Here is a 21,562-nt window from a genome sequence, read left to right as displayed (position 1 = left end):
GAGGGAGAGAGATGGAGAGAGGGGAGAGAGGGAGAGAAAGAGAGAGAGCGAGGGAGAGAGCTGGAGAGAGGGAGAGAAAGAGAGAGAGAGACAGAGAGAGAGAGAGCGAGGGAGCGAGATGGAGAGAGGGAGAGAAAGAGAGAGAGAGACAGAGAGAGAGAGAGCGAGGGAGCGAGATGGAGAGGGGAGAGACAGCAAGGGAGGGAGAGAGAGAGACGCAGAGAGAGAGAGAGAGACTTACATTCAGCATACTGCTACATGTACCTGGCGCCCCCTGCTGGCTGCACTGCAGCATTCCTTGCAGAGTTTTTCTCAGACGTCTTCACTCTGAACGCTAAATCTGTTCCAGGGTCTCTAATCTTTTATATAATTACCATAACAGAGTTATCCAGCGCCTCTTCTTCACCTGGTGCCTCTTCTTCAGTCTGGTCCTCTTCTTCAGTCTGGTCCTCTTCTTCAGTCTGGTGTCTCTTCTTCAGTCTGGTGCCTCTTCTTCAGTCTGGTCCTCTTCTTCAGTCTGGTCCTCTTCTTCAGTCTGGTGCCTCTTCTTCAGTCTGGTCTCTTCTTCAGTCTGGTCCTCTTCTTCAGTCTGGTGCCTCTTCTTCAGTCTGGTCCTCTTCTTCAGTCTGGTCCTCTTCTTCAGTCTGGTCCTCTTCTTCAGTCTGGTCCTCTTCTTCAGTCTGGTGTCTCTTCTTCAGTCTGGTCCTCTTCTTCAGTCTGGTCCTCTTCTTCAGTCTGGTCCTCTTCTTCAGTCTGGTGCCTCTTCTCTTCAGTCTGGTCTCTTCTTCAGTCTGGTGTCTCTTCTTCAGTCTGGTGCCTCTTCTTCAGTCTGGTCCTCTTCTTCAGTCTGGTGTCTCTTCTTCAGTCTGGTCCTCTTCTTCAGTCTGGTCCTCTTCTTCAGTCTGGTGCCTCTTCTTCAGTCTGGTCCTCTTCTTCAGTCTGGTCCTCTTCTTCAGTCTGGTGCCTCTTCTTCAGTCTGGTCCTCTTCTTCAGTCTGGTCCTCTTCTTCAGTCTGGTGCCTCTTCTTCAGTCTGGTCCTCTTCTTCAGTCTGGTCCTCTTCTTCAGTCTGGTCCTCTTCTTCACCTGGTGCCTCTTCTTCAGTCTGGTCCTCTTCTTCAGTCTGGTCCTCTTCTTCAGTCTGGTCCTCTTCTTCAGTCTGGTCCTCTTCTTCAGTCTGGTGTCTCTTCTTCAGTCTGGTCCTCTTCTTCAGTCTGGTCCTCTTCTTCAGTCTGGTGCCTCTTCTTCAGTCTGGTCCTCTTCTTCAGTCTGGTCCTCTTCTTCAGTCTGGTGCCTCTTCTTCAGTCTGGTCCTCTTCTTCAGTCTGGTCCTCTTCTTCAGTCTGGTGCCTCTTCTTCAGTCTGGTCCTCTTCTTCAGTCTGGTCCTCTTCTTCAGTCTGGTCCTCTTCGTCAGTCTGGTCCTCTTCTTCAGTCTGGTCCTCTTCTTCAGTCTGGTCCTCTTCTTCAGTCTGGTCCTCTTCTTCAGTCTGGTGCCTCTTCTTCAGTCTGGTCCTCTTCTTCAGTCTGGTCCTCTTCTTCAGTCTGGTGCCTCTTCTTCAGTCTGGTCCTCTTCTTCAGTCTGGTCCTCTTCTTCAGTCTGGTCCTCTTCGTCAGTCTGGTCCTCTTCTTCAGTCTGGTCCTCTTCTTCAGTCTGGTCCTCTTCTTCAGTCTGGTCCTCTTCGTCAGTCTGGTGTCTCTTCTTGTGCATGAAGAGAAGACTGGAGACTTGACTTGACTTAGATTGAAAGTGATGAGATTTGTTCCAGCAGACGACTGAATTTAAATTATGTTTTCTGAATTTGTATGGAATGATTGAATTTATTGAAGTTGAAACTGATTATAGAAATCAAACTCATGATGCTCTTACCAAGTTTTTATCCTATTAAAACCATATTGCATTGAAAAGTCCTAGATATTTAGTTTTCTTTAAGATATTAAATTGATACTGGACTCTTGATTTGTTCTGACTTGACTTGCTGTTCTACATTTAGACTTGACATTAATGACTTGGACTTGACTTGGTAATCTACATGACTTGACTTGAGACTTCAGAATGACTTGGGACTCGAGCAGAGTTGACTTGTCACACATCTGTGTTAACATTCATAAAGTTAATTTTCACAGTAATAGTTTTTACTTGCATTTATTAATTAGACACTGCTCAGGAATGAACAGACATGATTTGTAGAAAAGGATTTTTTCAGTGATGAAGTTTGACAGTGAAGCGACAAACAGGAAGCTGCTCAGCGGTTTGTTGTCGGGACTTACAACAGGAATGAAGAACGACGTTTTGCTCTGAGGACTCGGGTCCAGGTTCACTGAGATCAGTTCTGAGCTCAGTTTCGAATCGGATTCACTAAGAAATTAATTCAAATTGAGGCGAACAAACCCTCAGAAAGAACTGGAAGCCCGATCCACCTAAAGCCTTCGGTACAGTAACCGGAGCGTTCTCTGATCCGAGGTTCTAGGACGGAGAACCCTCTGACTTGCTGCTGACGATGCTAACTCTGAATTTGACGGCCAAATAATGAGATTTACCAATAATTGACATGCATGACCATGACAGGCACAAACAGACTGTATTTTTTGACCGGCAGATTTCACGCATTACACAGTTAGTGAGCAGCATGGCTTTCTGATTGGGTCGTTTTGGGTGATGTCACACGCTCTGCCCTGTGCAAACCTTCGGTGAATCCGGACCCGGGCTCAGATGAACGTTCAGATGAAGTAAAAAGTCAAAGGCTCCGTACACCGACAGAAACTAGCTGGACAACGTGTTCGTCAAAAAATGGCAAACAAGTGCAAAAAACAAGAATGAAAGACAGAAAATAAAAGAAAGAAAAAAGAAAGTGTGCAGAACCTGCAGTCACAGTCTGAACCTGACTGAATGTTCTGTTTCATTCTCTTAAAGTCATTCTGATCTAAAGGCTTCTGCTTCAATGTTTGAAATTAGTTTCTTAGACAAATATAAAAAGTTGATCCTATGTATGAATTTCTTTCCAAAGCCTTTCCCTTTCCATGGGCGGCTACTTTAAAGAATCTAAAATATATGGATAGTTATATAAGATATATAAGATGGTTTTGATTTGTTTAACATGTTTTTGGTCGCTGCATAATTCCATTTGTGTTATTTCATAGTTTTGAGTCTTTGCTGTTATTCTAAAATGTGGAAAATAGGAAAAATTAAGAAAAATGTGTGTCCAGACTGTTGACTGGCAGTGTACCTTTGACTTTTTACTTCAGGACTTACAACAAGCCAACAAGCAGCTTCAGAATCAGCTGAAAACAGCAACCAGGCTGCAGTGCATAAAGTCTCAGAACATTTTCTTAGTGTATCTCACTGGACGCCACGGGGTCAAATCCAGCACCGGGTTCAGAATCCAGAGAGCCGAGGCTTTCTTCCCGTTTGTGGGACAGAGCGGACGCCAACGCCGAAGCCAGTCCGTCCTCCGCTTCGTCGAACAGGCTCGGCGCGGCCTCCTCGGCGGGTTCGGTCCCCACGCCGTGCATGCGCTTCATGTGCTGCTGCAGGTTTCCGCGGCGGTTGAACCTCGCGGCGCAGAGGTCGCAGGCGTGCGGCTTCTCCCCCGTGTGGATGATCGCGTGTCTTTCCAGGTTCGATTTGCATTTCTTGTCTTTTCCGCAGACCTCGCAGACGAAGCTCTCGGCGGTCTTGGCCCCGTTGGCGTGCACCACCTCCCTGTGTCTCTTCAGGTGGCTGAGGCGCCTGAAGCAGCGCTCGCAGAACTCACACACGTGAGGTTTGGCTCCGGTGTGGATCAACACGTGACTGTCCAGCAGCGACTTGAACTTAAAAGCCCTGCTGCAAACCTGGCACGCGAACACTTTTGGCGGGGCCGGGTCCTTCCTGCGGCAGACCGTCTGCGGCGCCTCTTCTGCTTTCAACTTAAAGTGCACGAGTACCTGGTGGTGTTTGAGGCGCGCGGCGCGCTGGAAGCTGCGCGGACAGATGCCGCAGCGGTGAGGCTTGTCGCCGGTGTGCGTGCGGGAATGGGCCGCCAGGAGAGCGCGAGATTTCAGCCGCTTCCCGCACACCGCGCAGACGAAGGGCGCGTCCGGCTGCGTCTCTCCTCCCTTCGCCCTGGGGACGTGGACGAGGATCTTGTGGCGTTTGAGCTGGTAAGGACGGCCGAATCTGCGGCCGCAGAGGTCGCAGAGGTGCGGCCTTTCCCCGGTGTGTGTTTGGAAATGAACGGCCAGCTGAGATCTGCATTTAAACTCTTTCCCGCACAAGTCGCACAGCAGCGAGCTCGGCTGAGGAAGCCCGCCGGCCCCGTCGACGTGGACGATCTTCTTGTGGTGCTCCAGGTCGTTGGTCCTCATGTAGGCCTTGGGGCAGAGGTCGCAGCGGTGGGGCTTCACTCCCGTATGGATGACCTCGTGCGTTTTAAGTCTGGACCTGCAGTTGAAGGTTTTGCCGCACACTTCGCACAGCCAGGCCCGGTCGTCGGAACGGCGCTTCTCGACCCGGGCGACTCCCTCGGGGTGCAGCCGGTCCAGGTGGTGCTGCAGGTTGTCCCGCCGGTTGAAGCGCAGGTCGCAGAGGCGGCAGGCGTACGGCTTCTCCCCCGTGTGGATGAAGGAGTGTCGGGCCAGACTGGATTTGCATTTCATGACTTTTCCGCAGACGTCGCAGACGGAGCTCTCAGGAGGCTCGACCTTCAGGTCGCGGAGAGCGTCCGGACGCTCGGGCGGACCGGGAATTCTGGGAGTTCTGGCTGCGGCGCTGCGGTCGACGTCAGGATGGATGGAAGGAGACTGGAGAGAGTCAGGATCTGGAGGGAGAGAAGAGAGTCGCTGATTTACAGCTTTTATCCACATGTTTAAAGAAGAGCTGAACAATCAATCTAAAAAATATTAGAAATTGCAATATGAACTTCTGCAATTTTCAAATCGCAGAGAAGCGTCCAAACTGGATTTGTGAACAAGGAGTTTTAGAGCCCCACAGGGGCGGGGCCTGATCTTCATCTACACTCACCTCCATCTGGTGGATTCCAGGTTGGATCGCTCGCCGCCTCCCCCTCCTCCTCTTCCTCCTGCTCCTCCTCCTCAGCTGGAGCAGCGGAGAGAGAGGTGGATGAACGGCTGAGCGGGAGGTGTGGAGGACGGAGGGAAAGCCTGCAGAGGGGGATGTGCGGCAGGCGGGCGGTGCGGAGCAGAGATGGGGTGCGTTTGGTGCAGGACACAGGCGGCGGAGAGGCAGCTGGGGGTGCGCTGGGTTCGTCCGTCCTGCTCTCCTGCTGCGTTTCCGACTGGAACCTGGAGCGGGAACTCGACCGGGCGGGGCGGAGGAGAGATCGGGTGCGTTTGGCGGAGGACCGGAGGACGGCCGGGGTGCGTTTGACGGCGTGTTTGGATGTGCCGTTGGTCCTGTTGGTGGTGCAGTGCCGGAGCAGAGCGCCCCCGTCCGGTCCGTCCGGTCTGACTGTGAAACACTGCAGCAACAAACTGGAGGAACCTGGAGAGAGAGAGAGAGAGAGAGAGACAGAGAGAGAGAGAGAGAGAGAGAGAGAGAGAGAGAGAGAGACAGAGAGAGAGAGAGAGAGAGAGAGAGAGAGAGAGAGAGAGAGAGAGAGAGAGAGACAGACAGAGAGAGAGAGAGACAGAGAGAGAGAGAGAGAGAGAGAGAGATCAATCAAAAGTGTAAACCAATGGGAGATCAGTCTGGGAGAGACAGAGAGTTGTATTGGATGGGAGGTGCGGAGGGGCGGGACTGTTCAATAATCTGTGATGTTTTATTGGTTGGAGTTTTTATTCCCGCCTCCTGGTGCAGTGTGATGTCACCGTTAAAGATGCTCTGTTTTCCAAGAAGTAAGAGTAATAGCAGTTCGTTTCATGGAGACTTTAAATGCAAATTTTCGAGGCAACTTGAGTTCAGTTTTTTTGTAGGAAGCACCAAATTATATTTAGGCTGCGCAGGATTCAACCCTGAGAATGTGATAACATACAGCGGCTCATTAGGCTTCGTTCTGGATCAAACCTCCAGTCACAGTCTGAACCTGACTGAAGGTTCGGTTTCATTCTCTTAAAGCATTCTGATCTAAAGGCTTCTGCTTAAATGTTTGAAATGAGTTTCTTAGTCAAATATAAACAGTGAAGTTGATCCTATGTATGAATTTCTTTCCAAAGCCTTTGCCTTTCCATCAAGGCAAAGAATCTAAAATATAAGATAGTTTTGATTTGTTTAACACTTTTTTGGTCGCTGCATAATTCCATTTGAATTATTTCATAGTTTTGATGTTTTTACTGTTATTCTAAAATGTGGAAAATAGTAAAAATAAAGAAAAAAGTGTGTGTCTAGACTGGGTGTATCTCGCTGTTCTGATTCTGCGTCGCTCGACAGATCGCTCAGAAGAAACCTGATGAACTCTGCTGGTGGTCTTCATGCCTCTCTGTAGTTTCCACAGACAGACGGATGTAGTGAGGAAAGTGTGCAGACAGGTGTGTGTAGTGAGGAAAGTGAGCAGACAGGTGTGTGTAGTGAGGAAAGTGAGCAGACAGGTGTGTGTAGTGAGGAAAGTGAGCAGACAGGTGTGTGTAGTGAGGAAAGTGAGCAGACAGGTGTGTGTAGTGAGGAAAGTGAGCAGACAGGTGTGTGAGACAGCAGAAGTGCAGCAGGCTGCCTGTCTCTCTCTCACCTGGCTGTCTCTCTCTCACCTGGCTGTCTCTCTCTCACCTGGCTGTCTCTCTCTCACCTGGCTGTCTCTCTCTCACCTGCCTGTCTCTCTCTCACCTGGCTGTCTCTCTCTCACCTGGCTGGTTCAGCAGGTCGACCTGGACAGCAGCGTCTCTCCTCTCTGCTGCCTCGCTCTGACAGCCCACCTCCCTCCTCTCCTCCCTCCTCTCCTCCCTCCCTCTCTCCTCTGGACTCTCCCACTGGCAGCCCACCTCCCTCCTCCTCTCCTCCTCCTCCTCCTCCTCTTCGTCTCTCAGGAAGAAACCGCACAGTTCTCCTCCAGACGGCGCCAGCAGTCCAGACGACATCTTTCACCGGGACCCGGACGCCGAGAGAGGACCGGCTGAGTTTCAGATTCAGGTTTTTCTGTCCCACATCACATCAGGAAATATGAGGATTATTTTGTACATTCTCCCTGACATAATATATAAGGATAACATCACTGTCATAACCATAATCACAGTAAAGAACGTCCTAAAAAGGGGAATTACTGCAGAAACATCTAACAGACAGGCAGACAGACTATTATAGATTATTTTTTGGATTGATCATTTAGTCTATAAAATGTCAAAACTAATGACAAATGTCCATCACAGTTCCCAGAGCCCAAAGTGATTCTTCAGATTGTCTGACCAGCAGCCAAAAAACTCCAAAGTTCATTTTATAATGAGATAATAATAATACTAATAATAATAATAACCTTTATTTGTATAGCACCTTTCATACACAACATGCAGCTCAAAGTGCTTTACATCAATAGAAGGCAGATAAAAGACAGATAAAAAGATAAAATTCCTATAAAAGAACAAGCAAAATGCATTGCATTAAAAAAAATCAAATCAAAAATCAAATCAAGTAAAATAGATGAAACCGAGAAAAGCAGCAAATCTTAGAATTTGTGAAGCTGTAATCAGAAAATGTTTGGTAATTTTACTTGATTTAATGACTAAAACGATTAATGGACAAATTTTCTGATGATCGACTAATCGACTTATCCACCTCTCAGTACCGATACTATTTTAAAAGAAAAACTAAATCTAGGCTTATCGATTAGCTATTCACCTCGGTTGCTTTCATGTACAGTTGCAATAACAAAGAAAAAACATTTAACTGCTAGATTGTATTTTCCACTTCCATGTTTCTGTTCAGTTGTACTTTGTCACCAGCATTTTTGTTTGTGTAACGTTTCTTTTATTATTTTTGTCGAAATAAAAATGACTAAACTTTCACATGTCGCAGGTCTCACAGTTCTCTCCTGCTGCAAACCTTCGTGTGTTCCTGCGTGAATTATTCCAAGATTATATCAGTGTTTACACTTTATATGGAGAGAAATACTTCATATAATGAAGCGCTACGACAGCAGCAGATTGTGTACAGCTGCCGGTCTTCACCTGTCTCCACCTGACAGAGAGACAGACTCATATCGGACATCAAATCCTCTCAGACGGTCCGGACCTGGTCTGGACCTGGTCCGGACATGAAAAGTTTGAGTAAACAGCAGAGGCTTTGGTCCTGCAGCAGAGGCTAACATTAGCTCGGCTAGCTAACAGACAGACAGAGCAGAAACACGAAGCTACCTGAAGCCTCGGGGAGGAGAAGAGCTTTATCGGTTTATCTCTGGTTGATTTTATCCTTGGAAAAGCTTCAACTAGCGCAGAAGATTATTACAAGATAAACTTCTGGGCGCTGACAGGCCGGACAGGCCACGGCGGAACTACACGAGCGTCAAGCCCGCCAGATTAAGACACAAAACTTCCGGGCACAACTTTCAAAATAAAGGCTTAATCGAAATTAAAAGAAATGAAAATAATAATTGCAAGACCAACTTACCTATAACCATAGCATAGGAAAACATTCCTCTCCAGTAAAAAAGACTCCAAGCAGAACATAACCTCAATAAATTTAATTTGTAGCGGAATACGATACAAAACTTCCGGTCGCAACTTTCAAAATAAAAGCCTAAATGACGAACATGCATGGAATTGAAAAGTATGGAAGTGAAAATGAAAATGTTTAAGAATCTGCTGGCTAGATACTGCAGTTGATTAGTTGCCTAATGTCCGTTTCACATCTTCCTACCGCTGACCGGCTGCTCGCTCGCTACCGCCATCTGCTGCTGTGGAGAGTAGGAACTAATTCAAGTTGTCAGCCGTTGGTCAACACGACATGCAAATATTAAACAACAAAAACAAACAAAAAAATTAAACAATTCTTAATCATTCACTCCTTTTGAAATAATAAATATGAAACAAAAACCGTGCCCCATCAACAGTTATTCCTTTGTGCGACCTTGTTGCATTAGGCTAAATGTAAAATAATTTTATAAAGATGAAATTAAAAGAATAATTGCAAAGCCAACTTTTTTTCTGTAAGATTGTGAAGGAAAACATTCCTCACCAGTAAAAAGAGACTATGTTCACGTACATAGGCTACCAAAAAAATGTAATTAGTAGAAGAAACACATCAAGATTTCAGGTGAAAAATTTGCACCTGGAAATGTGTACATGCCCACTGTATTCAAAACGCTTTGACTAATAAAGCACATTGGGATTTTAGGGCTGCTCAGGCGGAAAGCCACAAGATGCGTTACCGGCCAGAAAATAACATCCGGTTCGGGCATTTGGCCTTCAGAATAAAAGCATATCCCGAAATCATTTCCAGGAAAGGGAGACGGGAGGAGCAAACTGGAAACTGTATTCGCCCGTTAGTTCAGACTCCATTTTAAAGGCTGAGGAAGGGTGAGTGTATTACTATGTCATTATTATTATTGCTTATCCTGAATGTAGAGAAAACTACGGAGCCCCTGAAGTCCCGAAAGGTGATATATATATTTTTTTATCTTGTGCGCACAAGTTAATTATCTTGTGGGAACAAGATAAAAAAATATCACTTTTCGGGATTTTAGGGGCTCCGTAGAAAACCAAATTTATGGTATTTTCCAGTTCCAGAGATGTTTCAGTGAATCAGAGTATTGTCACTTTACAAGGTAAAGGAACTGAGTTTGTCACCAGATACAAACACTGAGGGGTTTTCCTGGATGATCAGTTCTCCATAAGTAGGGTATAGCTGCAGCCCGCAGTACCTCCAAATAGCCCAGGTGGGTGCTAACTCCAAGCGGCAGGTGCTTAGCTCCAAATGGGAGGGCAGCTATATACTTGGCACACAGCATCTGGTCCAGACTCTGAAGCTGGAGTTGTTTTTTATTTCAGGAACAAAACCTGTTTTTCTTTGGATGTCGGGTGTTGATCGGTCGAGGCTTCATGTTGATTATGGTGAGTTAGTTTAAGTTTATTAAGTTCTCACATGGCAGCTGACAAGTCATCTGAAATACATGAACATGTCAATAATATCTACTTTAAAAGGTACACATCATGAGATGAAATAATAATAATCAGAATAATCATACTCATGCACATAGCCAGGTAAAAAACTGCACCAAAATATGAGAAACTAGCCTATACATATATGCAGTATATAGAAAAGAAACGGAAATGGTAGTAAAACAGTAGCCTAGGGAAAAAAAATCTATTACAAGTCCGTATTTAATATTCCTGTGAAGTATGGAATGGAGGAGTTCATGTATCGATGGTTCGGCTCTTGGAAAGTGGAGTTTATGGTGATTTCTGGTTTGTGAGGAAGAAATCTGACAGAGATGCAGGAGCCGACAGATCAGTGATCCAGGGATCCAGGGATCTACTGTAGGAAAAGTCCCTCTCTGTCTGTCTCGCTGCATGTCTCCTAGATGTGGCAGCAGGTAGAACTTGCGGTCTGAGGACGGACAGAAGCACTTGTGACTGTTTGAAGCTGCAGACAGAACTGAAGCGTCTCTGTCCTCTGCTCCCTCTGACAGCCTGCAGAGGGCGCTGCAGCTTCACGACACTCAGCTGCTCAGTGTCAGGCTGCTGGGAAGAAGTCTCTGGAAACAGAATCTAGTGAAGATTGCAAATGTTTTAATAGATAGTTTTAGTTTTATTATTTTCCCCTTGCTCTTTTGATGACAGTGTTTGGGTCTATATACATGTGTGTTGTTTATGCGCTTGAAACGGGGTAAAAAAAAAAAAAAAAGTTAAATAAAAAATAAATAGTTTTTACTGTAACAGTCTCTGACTCAGTTGTCTCCCTGTGGACTGTAGGGGGAATGAGAGTCAGAATGAACTAAACAGTTTATCACTGATTCAGATTCAGTGTGTGTGTGTGTGTGTGTGTGTGTGTGTGTGTGTGTGTGTGTCTCCAGTGTTTCTGTTCTACCTCTCAGACTGACTGAAGTCCAGAAGATGAGTGTTTGTGAGGAGGAAGAGGAGGGCAGAGCAGAGTCTCCAGCACCCAGCTGTCTGTCTATGAAGAGTGACCGGTCTAAAGATATTCCTCTAGTCTTCAGTAATGAACCTGGACCTTCAGACACAAAGTAAGAGGACTGGTTATACTGGAAGACTACCTGATGGATTATTATTAAATGAGAAAGAAGGCATAATACTGCTGTTAGTTAGAACTGTTTCCCTTCACTGTTACATTACACACTATGAGAGGATTGTATTCATGAAGCAAAACTAGTAGTGAGGATACCAAGGAAAGACACTGAAAAAATAACTGCTCACTCCTCTACAACACAACTGTTCATCCAAAATGGATCTTCATCAGGAATACATAAGCCAGACAGTCGTTGTACTCACATGATATTAATAAAAACATCTTGTTGTTTCCAGAGGTCAGGACCGGAGCCAGAGAGCAGAGTCTCCAGCACCCAGCTGTCTGTCTATGAAGAGTGACTGGTCTAAGGATTCGCCTTTGAATTTCAACAATGAACCTGAACATCCAGACCAGTTCCTCAGCATCTCCACTGGAGCACACAAGAGGTCTGGATAAAAACCTGCCATTTGACCCCTAATGTCCAGACCTGTGAATGCTGTCAATACAGTACGACTGAGTGAAATACAAAGAAGATACCAGATGGGGTCCGAAGTATAGAAACCTATCTCATGACTAAAGATTGAATTGTGTGTCATATGATGGCATAACAACAGTAGCAGAACTGGGTAGTCATGCACTGTTCTGTGGTTTAATTGTTTTAGATGGTGAAGTCTGTTTGTTACTGGCAGAATTCAGTTTCTGAACTGCTGAGCGGGACGTTTCAAGCCAGCAGGGTCAGCTGAGCGGTTAGTGCTTTGTTGTTGAGATTGATGGTGAGATCAGAAATTATTGATTGAGATGTTGTGGCCTAAGTGGTGTACGCACTGGAGTGTATGCACTTTCCCATTCTATGTTGGATATAGAGGAAGAGGTATGATTTTTGTTTTATTTTACCTGTGATTGGTTTGTACATTATGTTCTATCAGCACACTGAGACAAATTCCTAAGAACTGCAAGTTGATGTGGCAATAAAGCATTGAACGCAAATGTAGAGCTAAATGTCTCAGATAGGCAATCTCAGTATATTGTAGGTGTTCAGTAGATGAGTATAATTTTGAGCTCTGCTGAGGCCGGGTGTGGAAGGAATGAATGAAAATGAACAAACTGGTAATGAACATCGAGTGACATACTGTACATAGTATTGTGGGATGAAGCCCTTCAGAGAAGACAATGGAAAAGAGAATAACTGCTCACTGCTCACCAATCAGAAAACAGACTACTGTTTTATTCACAATATTAACAAAAACATCTTGTTTCCAGAGGTCAGGACCGGAGCCAGAGAGCAGAGTCTCCAGTGCCCAGCTGTCTGTCTATGAAGAGTGACAGCTCTAAGGAGCCGCCTTTGAATTTCAGCAATGAACCTCAACATCCAGACACCAAGTAAGATCACTGGTCACTATAAACCTCAACTTGAAAGGCATAAAGACCAACACACCTTCTGAAAGAATCCTGTTAGAGCTAGTTAGCTGTAAGGTAGAAGCCTTGGTCCATCTAAGATAAGGGGCTTCACATACAAATCTTTTTTATTCTTATGGTTATATAAACTTTATTTATACAGCACTTGGCAACATAGTAGTTCAATGTTTAGCACTGTCCCCTCACAGCAAGAAGTGGAGTTTGTATTTTCTCCTCGTGTTCACATGGGTTTTCTCACACAGTCCAAAGACATTCAGGTCAGGTGTATTGAAAACTCTAAATTGTCCATAGGTGTGAATGGGAGTGATTGTGTATCTGTGTGAGCCCTGTGGTGGACTCCAAGGTGTTTCCCTGCCTTCCACCCAATGCATGCTGGGATAGGCTTCAGCCTCTCATGACCCTGAATAGGAATAAGCAGGTAAAGACAATGAATGCATGTGTAGCATTTTTCAAATGGAACGTGTTCATGAACAATGAGTGAACAATGTTGCGTTCATCCACAATTGCCAGAATGTCATTTATCTGCAATGGGTAACTTGTTGATGCAATGCTCATTCAGTAGTTAACTGCCCAGAAGATACAAATATAAATATCGCCGCAAGAGGCGATTGCAGGGTCCAAGCACAATTTGAAAAGACAGACAGACAAAACATTACAGAAGGTAGAAAGACACACACAAACAGACAAGTTGTGAAGATCAGACACACAGTCTATTAGTTATGGCTTAGTACAGACTTTTGTGTTGGCCTGTGACTTCTGTCAAGTTAATCATTTCATTGCAACCACGTTGTTGAAGTTATTCACAATGGCCAAATTTTCTATTGGATAATATGCTCCTTGTTGTTGACGAGTAACGACTTCAGAAAGGACAAGCCTGGATTTTAACCCACAATCTTCCACGTGAGGGCTGATGCTTTACCTACTGAGCCAAATGCCTGTCACAGGTTCACTGAGGAGAAACTGACTAAAGGTACTGTAGGTAAAGTATTGTGATACTGCAGCCTATGATTGACAGATTGACAGAGCTAATCACTTTATAGACCATTGTAGTGCTCTCCATTAATGAATAAAACATTAGTAAGTCAAATGGGCCAGAAAACTGCTGCTGCACTGCTCTGTGTGGGTTGAAAGGTCTGGCCCCAATCAGTGATGTCAATCAGATATTTTGCCATTGACAGATGATGTCAAACACGTGCTTTGAGTCCAGATATCATTTGTATTTAGTTTGATGAAGATTGATCAAACTATATTGAACATATGACATTGTCAATTTATCAAACTATTTGCAGCTGCACATTCCCATCTACCGTACGCTCAGTTTTCAAGATATCATTACAATTTTTTGGCTTTTTACTAACGAAGGTGTAATGATTTCAAAAATCCTGTTTTTTCCCCCTGTAACGTACGGTTTAGGAGGACAACACTGTGGAATCACAGTCAGTTTTTGCTATAAACAGAGGGGGGCGACTTCAGAATCGGGGGTACATACCAGTGTACGAAAGATTTATCTCACTTCAGCCGACATGTCCTGAAAAGTTCAGCTCTCTCGGACATACAGCTGATTTTTTATGAATTTTTGAAGTTTTGACTGTAATACCTATGAAGATTTGGTTATTATGCAATAAGCCACGCCCACTTTAATCAATGATTATGACCAAATTTGATAGATCAACTTGGATATGATCCTAGAACATGTGTACAAAATATCATAAAAATCTATGCAGTCAATTTTGAGATATAAACGTTTTACACTTGTAGCGCCCTCTAGTGATAGAGCTCTGGCTTGATTAGATGAATAATCAAGGAGTTGTGGCCAATTTAGTGTTAGGGCGTGTTTCGTTTACTGTTTATTGGTTGATAAAAGCCAAACCATTTGACCTATCAGTAACCTTTACACAACTTTGAAAGAGGACGGTCCCAAGATTCGTCTCCTAGGAGGAATTGCGAAAAAATGGCGGACAATACAATATGGTGGACACTGAATGTGATATATGATATATGAATCTATGGATACAAGAGTTTTCAATCTATGACACACGGTTCAGAAGTTATTGGCCAAAACGTAAAGTTGCTTGTTATAGCGCCACCATCTGGCCAATGTGTGTGGACTGCCTTGCCTGAGTAGTCGGGGGGCCGTAGGACCCCACCTGCCAAATATAGTTGCTGTAGAACTTAACGGTTTCTGAGCTACAGACACTTTTAGTGGAGAAAAACGAAGAAAGAAAGAAGAAGAATTTCAGCAAAAATAATAGGGTTCCAGCACTATATGCTTGGACCCCTAAATATAAAGACTTCCTGTTGCAGCAGTGTGATGCCAACTACAGTAGATGGCATTGTCAAATCTTGAAATTAAGTTTAAAAGTTAAACAAATGTTATTTTTAAACTTGATAGTGTTTTCTGGTGCTAGCAATCACAAATTCTCTTCATCTCCACAGACAGAAGAGGAGTCGTGGTGTTGTGAAGGAGCAGCTGTCCTGCTGTGCATTGTGTCAGGAGGTCCTGAGGGATCCAGTCTCTACCCGCTGTGGACACTGGTTCTGCAGACAGTGCATCACCTCATACTGGGACCAGTCTGGCTCATCAGGAGACTCCGCCTGTCCCCAGTGTGGAGAAAGATCCAGAACAAGACCTGGACTGCAGACACCCAGTCAAACCAGCATCGCACAAAGTAAGACTGGGGGTCTGTCTTCTGTTATCACCATTGCTAAAACCAGGACTTCATGTGTTGCTACAGCCACATTTTTCTTTATCATGCAACATGGCCATTTAAAATGTTGCTACATTTTAGAAAATGTAATCTTTTGTTGTTTTGCACTTTCTTTTATGTTGGTACTGAAAAGGAACACCAGAGTCTCTGTAGTGTACAACAATATATTTGTTTAACCCTTATTTATTCCTTCTTCTCTTCCAGCAGACGGCGGTCCGCAGGAGGTTTTAGACGAGCATCAGATCAGTCTGAGAAGGAGATGTGAATTTGTGACAGAAGGAACTGCTGAAGCAGGAACTGGAACCCCCCTCAACAGGATCTACACTGAGCTCTACATCACAGAGGGACAGAGTGAAGAGGTTAATACCCAACATGAGGTGTGGCAGCTGGAGACAGCATCCAAGATGAAGACCCTCCATGACATTACAATCAAGTGCCACGACATCTTTAAACCCTTACCTGGCCAAGAGACACACATCAGAGTAGTTCTGACGAAGGGCGTTGCTGGCATTGGAAAAACCTTCTCAGTGCAGAAGTTCACTCTGGACTGGGCAGAGGGCTTGGAAAATCAAGATGTCAGTCTTGTGATTCTGCTTTCGTTCCGGGAGCTGAACTTGATCAAAGATGAGCAGTACAGTCTTCTCATGCTGCTCCATGTTTTCCATCCAACATTACAGACGGTCACAGCAGAGAAGCTCTCTGTCTGTAAAGTTGTGTTCATCTTTGACGGCCTGGATGAAAGCAGACTTTTATTGGATTTCCAGAACAATGAGGTTGTGTCTGATGTCACACAGACATCATCAGTAGACGTGCTGTTGACAAACCTCATCGAGGGGAATCTGCTTCCCTCGGCTCTCCTCTGGATAACTTCCCGACCTGCAGCAGCCAATCAGATCCCTCCTACATGTGTTGACAGGGTAACAGAAGTACGAGGGTTCACTGACCCCCAGAAGGAGGAGTACTTCAGGAGGAGATCCAGTGATGAGGAGCAGGCCAGCAGAATCATCTCACACATCAAGGCATCCAGGAGCCTCCACATCATGTGCCACATCCCGGTCTTCTGTTGGATCACTGCTACAGTTCTGGAGCACATGTTGACTACAGACCAGAGAGGAGAGCTGCCCAAGACCCTGACTGAGATGTACTCAGACTTCCTGCTGGTTCAGACAAAGAGGAAGAAGCAGAAGTATGATGAGAGACATGAGATGAGTCAACAGGAGCTGATGGAGAGTAATAGGGAAGTTCTTCTGAAGCTGGGGAAGCTGGCATTTGAACATCTGGAGAAAGGCAACCTCATGTTCTACCAAGAAGACCTGGAGGAGTGTGGTCTTGATGTCAGAGAGGCCTTGGTGTTCTCAGGAGTGTGCACAGAGATCTTCAAAAGAGAGTGTGTCCTCTTCCAGAGAACGGTCTACTGCTTTGTTCATCTGAGCATTCAGGAGTTTCTCGCTGCAGTCTACATGTTCCACTGTTACACAAACAGGGATAAGAGAGTACTGATGACATGCATTGAAGACTCGGACTGTGATGACAGTGAATCATCCCTGGATGATGATGATAATTATTTTCATGATGGTGTCTTTGATAAATGTGCAAACATGAAAGTACTGGACACATTCCTGGGAAAAGACTGGGGTAGATATGGCAGAAGTGAACAATCCCTGGATGCCTTCCTGAAGACAGCAATGTTCAAAGCCTTGGACAGTAAAAATGGCCACCTGGACCTCTTTGTCCGCTTCCTTCATGGCCTCTCACTGGAGTCCAACCAGAGTCTCTTAGGAGGCCTGCTGGGTCGGACAGAGAGCAGTCCAGAAAGCATCCAGAGAGCCATCAGCAACCTGAAGGAGATGAACACCTACAATTTCTCTCCTGACAGAAGCATCAACATCTTCCACTGTTTGATGGAGATGAACGACCAGTCAGTACATCAGGAGATCCAAGAGTTCCTGAAGTCAGAGAACAGATCAGAGAAGGAACTCTCTGAGATCCACTGCTCAGCTCTGGCCTACATGCTGCAGATGTCAGAGGAGGTTCTGGATGTGTTGGACCTGAAGGAGTACAAGACATCAGTGGAGGGACGACGGAGACTGATCCCAGCTGTGAGGAACTGCAGGAAGGCTCGGTTAGTCCTGATAAAGGTCAACATTAAACAACAGTGTAGAATACCTTCATACTTGACGGCATAAGAATTATAATAAAGATACAGAGTTACTCATACATACATACATACACACTTTAACTTATTGGACAGTGGTACATCTGTTTATTCCAAAGAATACAACTCAGTTGTGATTGTCCAAAAATGTTCTTGAATTGTTGTTGAAAATGCTGTGACAGCAGAGCATACTTCTAGTTTTCAGTTGGCTGTGTTTTTAGTTATCATGTTCGTGAACACAGTTATTCTGTTTAGCTGTAATGATTGTTATGACTTTACAGTGAAGTGCTGTTTCTAGTTATCTTCCTTGGGCTGAAGGTGGCTTAATACAAACCAGCCAAAGAGCTTCAGGAGTTAAGAGGCTGTGGGGAAAAAATTCAGAAAGAGGACATTTATTACAACAGGCAGCCGTATTTTCCAGTGGATGGTGTCTGCAGTACAGTTAGTATTACAGGATGTGTTTTTTTGTTTTTTTTTATCTATAGAAGCGTAATGCCTGTTTTTTTAAATTTTTTTTACCAGAATCTGGAATGATCTGCCGAAGTACCTTGGCTAAGATCACGATCATTCTCTCAAGTGTTCTCTCAAGTATTATTATTGTCATGCTGTATAAAAAGCGATTGGTATGCTTATTGCTTAGTCTCAGCAATGCTTTGAAAATCACTTAATTCACATTAAATCTGTCATCACAGACTTTCTGACTGTGGACTCTCAGAGACTCACTGTGAAGTCCTGGTCTCAGCTCTGAAGTCCAACCCCTCCCATCTGAGAGAGCTGGACCTGAATAACAGCTATCTGCAGGATTCAGGAGGGAAGCTGCTGTCTGCTGGACTGGAGAGTCCACACTGTAGACTGGAGATTCTGAGGTCAGACAGCATTTTATTATTTCTGTGCAAACATGAATATTATATGAATGTTTTATGAATATTGCAGTGACACTAAATTTGCAGACAACTTAGTGTGACTGTGAAAGTGCTAATTCACTATTCAGCCTGTTTATTCAAGTAGCAGCATGTTGTCATTAATAATTCTGGTTATTTTCAATCTGGGCTTTATTTTCCTGGTTTTTGCCATCATGATGGTTGATTGGGTTCAAACTTTCCTCACTTACTTCACGGTAGAACTTTACATACCTGTGGTTTGCCGGGAGCGCTGCTCTCAAAAACATAATCTCGAACAGTCGAAAATGTGATTAAAACACATCCTTTCAACACAGTAACACTCACACTGCCATGGCACCTGCCTACATCCAATTTCTGACTTAGATATCTTATTTTAAGCACTTGAGTTATTTTAGCTTTGTTTTTTTTTGTTTTTTTAATTTTATTAGGACACAAAGGAACAAAGCAGGAGATGGGCTGGGGGTACATTAATTCACAGCTAACATTAGCTAATTAGCCAGCTGATTAGCAAGCTACCAAAGTGAAAGCAGCACATGCATACCTGGAATACCAGTGATCTCCGCCACCCGCCTTCATGCAGCATTTTTATTGTTCAGAGTTCCGTATATGAGTCGGATTATAAACAACAGGAAACAGTCTGAACTTCTCCTCCATCTTGGACACAGAGCAAATAACAATGCAATTGCCGCAAGCAGCAATTGCAGGGTCCAAGCACACTTTGAAAAGACAGACAAAACATTACAGAAGGACACAGACACACAAGCTTGAACATGCAGTCGATTAGTTATAGCTAATTTTGTGTTGGCCCGTGACTTCTGACAAGTTAATCATTTCATTGCAACCACATTGTTGAAGTTATTCACAATGGCCAAACTTTCTATTAGAAAACATGCTCCTTGTTCTTGATGACTAATGACTTTGGAAAGGACAAGCCTGGATTTGAACCCACAATCTTCCACATGAAAGGCTGATATTTTTGCCTGGGTCCAGACTTTTGAATCCGCCTACTCCACAGAGTTGACTGCTTCTGGTCTGGCATCGTGACATGAAACAGCGGTTTCTCTCGGTTGAAAAATGGGACTAACGATTAGCCAATCAGCACCACGGGCGGGACTAACGCCGTTGTCAAGCCAGAGATGGTTTATAAACTATAGATCCCTCTGAGGCATCTTTGGTCAAGCTGTTGTCAAGCGTTGTCAAGCTGTGTGCCAGAACCAAGGAGGAGTAATAACAACAATGGCGACCGCTGTAGACAAGATAGACGCTGCTATCGAGGCTGTTCTAAATCGATTAAAAGTACCAATTACTTTGAAATCTGAACAGCACTCTGCTTTGAAGGCATTTATTCCAAGGGGAGATTTTTTTTTCGCATCAGTGTCGACTTAAAATGACGTTAGATTCAGGCGGATACGTCGGTCTCTAGTGATTGGTTAGGGAAAATCGAATCCCCCTCCCCCACGGAAATTGGTTAGAGTGGAGGCAATGTCAGACTGAAGATGGAAATGGAGTGACGAGTTGACAATTCTGTCTGATATCAGGTAACTGATATTTACCTACTGAGCCTGCTCCGCTACAGCCATCGGCCGCCAGCCATCGAAGGAATGATTCCTTTACCAGCACTGAAAGATGCTCCACTGCTCGCATTGCGTCTGCTGTTGACCAAATGCAAATTCCTTCCACCACCCCAACCTCCTCCTTTATTATCTGCTCCCAGGATGCTTGTGCAAGCTATCTCTATCCTTTATGTTGGTTCATATTATTAATGATATGTCTACTATGCCTTGGGGGGGTTTATTGCGCTCCCCGCAGAATCTCTCGCATGCTGCTTGGATTCATTGGGGAGCATCCTCAAGAGCAGAGCCTTTTCCACCAAATACAACTGTATAACCATTAGTGCTATAATGGTCCAATCTCCTTTGACGTAAGTGTCTCTGACTGAAATTTTGATTATATACTATGCAAGGATGAAAATCTTATTTTTCCTTTATTGCATCTCCATTTACTCTGGATTGGTAATAGATATAGGTTTACTTACAATGGATTCATATTCCTTAGATTCTTACCTATCAAAGGAGGCCAGAATCATGCATATAGGCCTTATGGTTGAGGAGCTATTCCTGATTCATTTTGCATATGTCATTTTAGGCGTTTTTTCCTGAATTTTGGCTAGGGTCTAAGTGGATTATTAAGGAGCATGTGGCTTCTGTTGCTCGGTCATGTCAATTTGCCCTGTACAACATCAGGAACATTAGAACACTACCTGTCTGAACATGCAGCACAACTCCTAGTACAGGCTCCTGTAATATCACGCCTTGACTACTGCAACTCCGTACTGGCAGGGCTCCCACCATGCACGCTCAAACCTCTGCAGATGATCCAGAACGCGGCGGCGCGTCTGGTCTTCAGCCGGCCCAAAACAGCACAGTGGTTCTGTGGTTCCTCGGTGGTGGAACGAGTTACCAAACTCCATTTGATCCGCAGAGTCCCTCTCAATCTTTAAGGAAAGGCTAAAGACCCAGCTCTTTAGTGAACACCTTCTCACCTGATGGATTGTGTAAATAAAAAAAAATATCTTGGCTCCTCTGTCCTGTCGGACCAGAACTTAGCTTTATGGCTCTTACTCTCGTTGTTCTTTCCTGACTAGATCCTTGCTTGTGTTGTATTAAAATCTCATGTGTGCGTCGCTTTGGATAAAAGCGTCTGCCAAATGGGAAATTGTAATTGTAATTGTAATCTCTGGTGATATGCAGACGTGCTCTGGCATGTGCAGTAGTCTCAGAAGCCACTGATGGTCCCAAGATATCTTTTTGGATATCCTGGCAGTCCAGGAAGCGGAGGGTGCTCCACTGTACTCCGGTTTGTGTACATTTGTAGTGGCTGTTGACGAACACTAGAGGGAGCAGCATGTGCCCATTCTCTAGAGGAAACTCAGTTCCTGCCCTGCAGTACTACAGATGAGAAGGGTATCGAAGGATGAGTTGTATGCAAAATGCTTACACATACTATAGTTCACTTAGGTAGCATGGTTAATCCTAATTCGGGGGGGGGGGGGGGGGGTTATGCTGTTATGCTGTAGTACTGCAGCAGGGAGCATCCTCAAGAAACTATACTGCTAAGTCCAACTGTATTGCCATCTTCATCTGCAGTAAATGATTAAGCTATTCCTGACAGAGCTATTATAACTGAAATGTTGTAATAATTGTTCAATTGCAGCTTTTTAAATATAGAAGTGCAGTGTGAGTGTTATTGTGTTAAATCACTTTTTGGATTCAACTGTTG

The 21,562-nt window shown here is 44.6% G+C and overlaps 2 protein-coding genes and 1 pseudogene across 5 annotated transcripts in view; 2 read left to right on the top strand and 1 right to left on the bottom strand.

Moving 5' to 3' along the window:
• The window catches only part of LOC144543500 (uncharacterized), a 7,612-nt pseudogene extending 5,884 nt beyond the window's left edge, over positions 1-1,728 (top strand).
• Positions 1,729-2,037: 309 nt separating this feature from the next.
• LOC144543487 (zinc finger Y-chromosomal protein 1-like) lies at positions 2,038-6,855 on the bottom strand. Its single transcript, XM_078291356.1, has 3 exons — positions 6,772-6,855; positions 4,998-5,477; positions 2,038-4,794 (listed from the first exon to the last, which is right to left on the bottom strand). Exon 3 carries the CDS (start codon positions 4,631-4,633, stop codon positions 3,326-3,328), a length of 1,308 nt encoding a protein of 435 aa, XP_078147482.1. The 5' UTR covers positions 4,634-4,794; positions 4,998-5,477; positions 6,772-6,855; the 3' UTR covers positions 2,038-3,325.
• A 4,037-nt stretch (positions 6,856-10,892) lies between these two features.
• LOC139932014 (protein NLRC3-like) overlaps positions 10,893-21,562 on the top strand; it is an 83,462-nt gene continuing 72,792 nt past the window's right edge. For 3 of the 4 annotated variants that reach the window (XM_078291344.1, XM_078291343.1, XM_078291341.1), the window contains exons 1-3: positions 10,893-11,100; positions 11,399-11,548; positions 12,363-12,482. In XM_078291344.1, coding sequence (XP_078147470.1) covers positions 10,970-11,100; positions 11,399-11,548; positions 12,363-12,482 — 401 coding nt within the window. In that variant the 5' untranslated portion in view covers positions 10,893-10,969. Of the gene's footprint in view, positions 11,101-11,398; positions 11,549-12,362; positions 12,483-15,094; positions 15,188-21,562 lie in introns of those variants that run through there. The other variant, XM_078291345.1, reaches the window with a different exon arrangement.

This window comes from Centroberyx gerrardi, chromosome 22 (assembly GCF_048128805.1).
Source record: "Centroberyx gerrardi isolate f3 chromosome 22, fCenGer3.hap1.cur.20231027, whole genome shotgun sequence".
NCBI classification, from domain to species: Eukaryota; Metazoa; Chordata; class Actinopteri; order Beryciformes; family Berycidae; genus Centroberyx; species Centroberyx gerrardi.
This window is presented reverse-complemented; position numbering and strand designations above follow the sequence as displayed.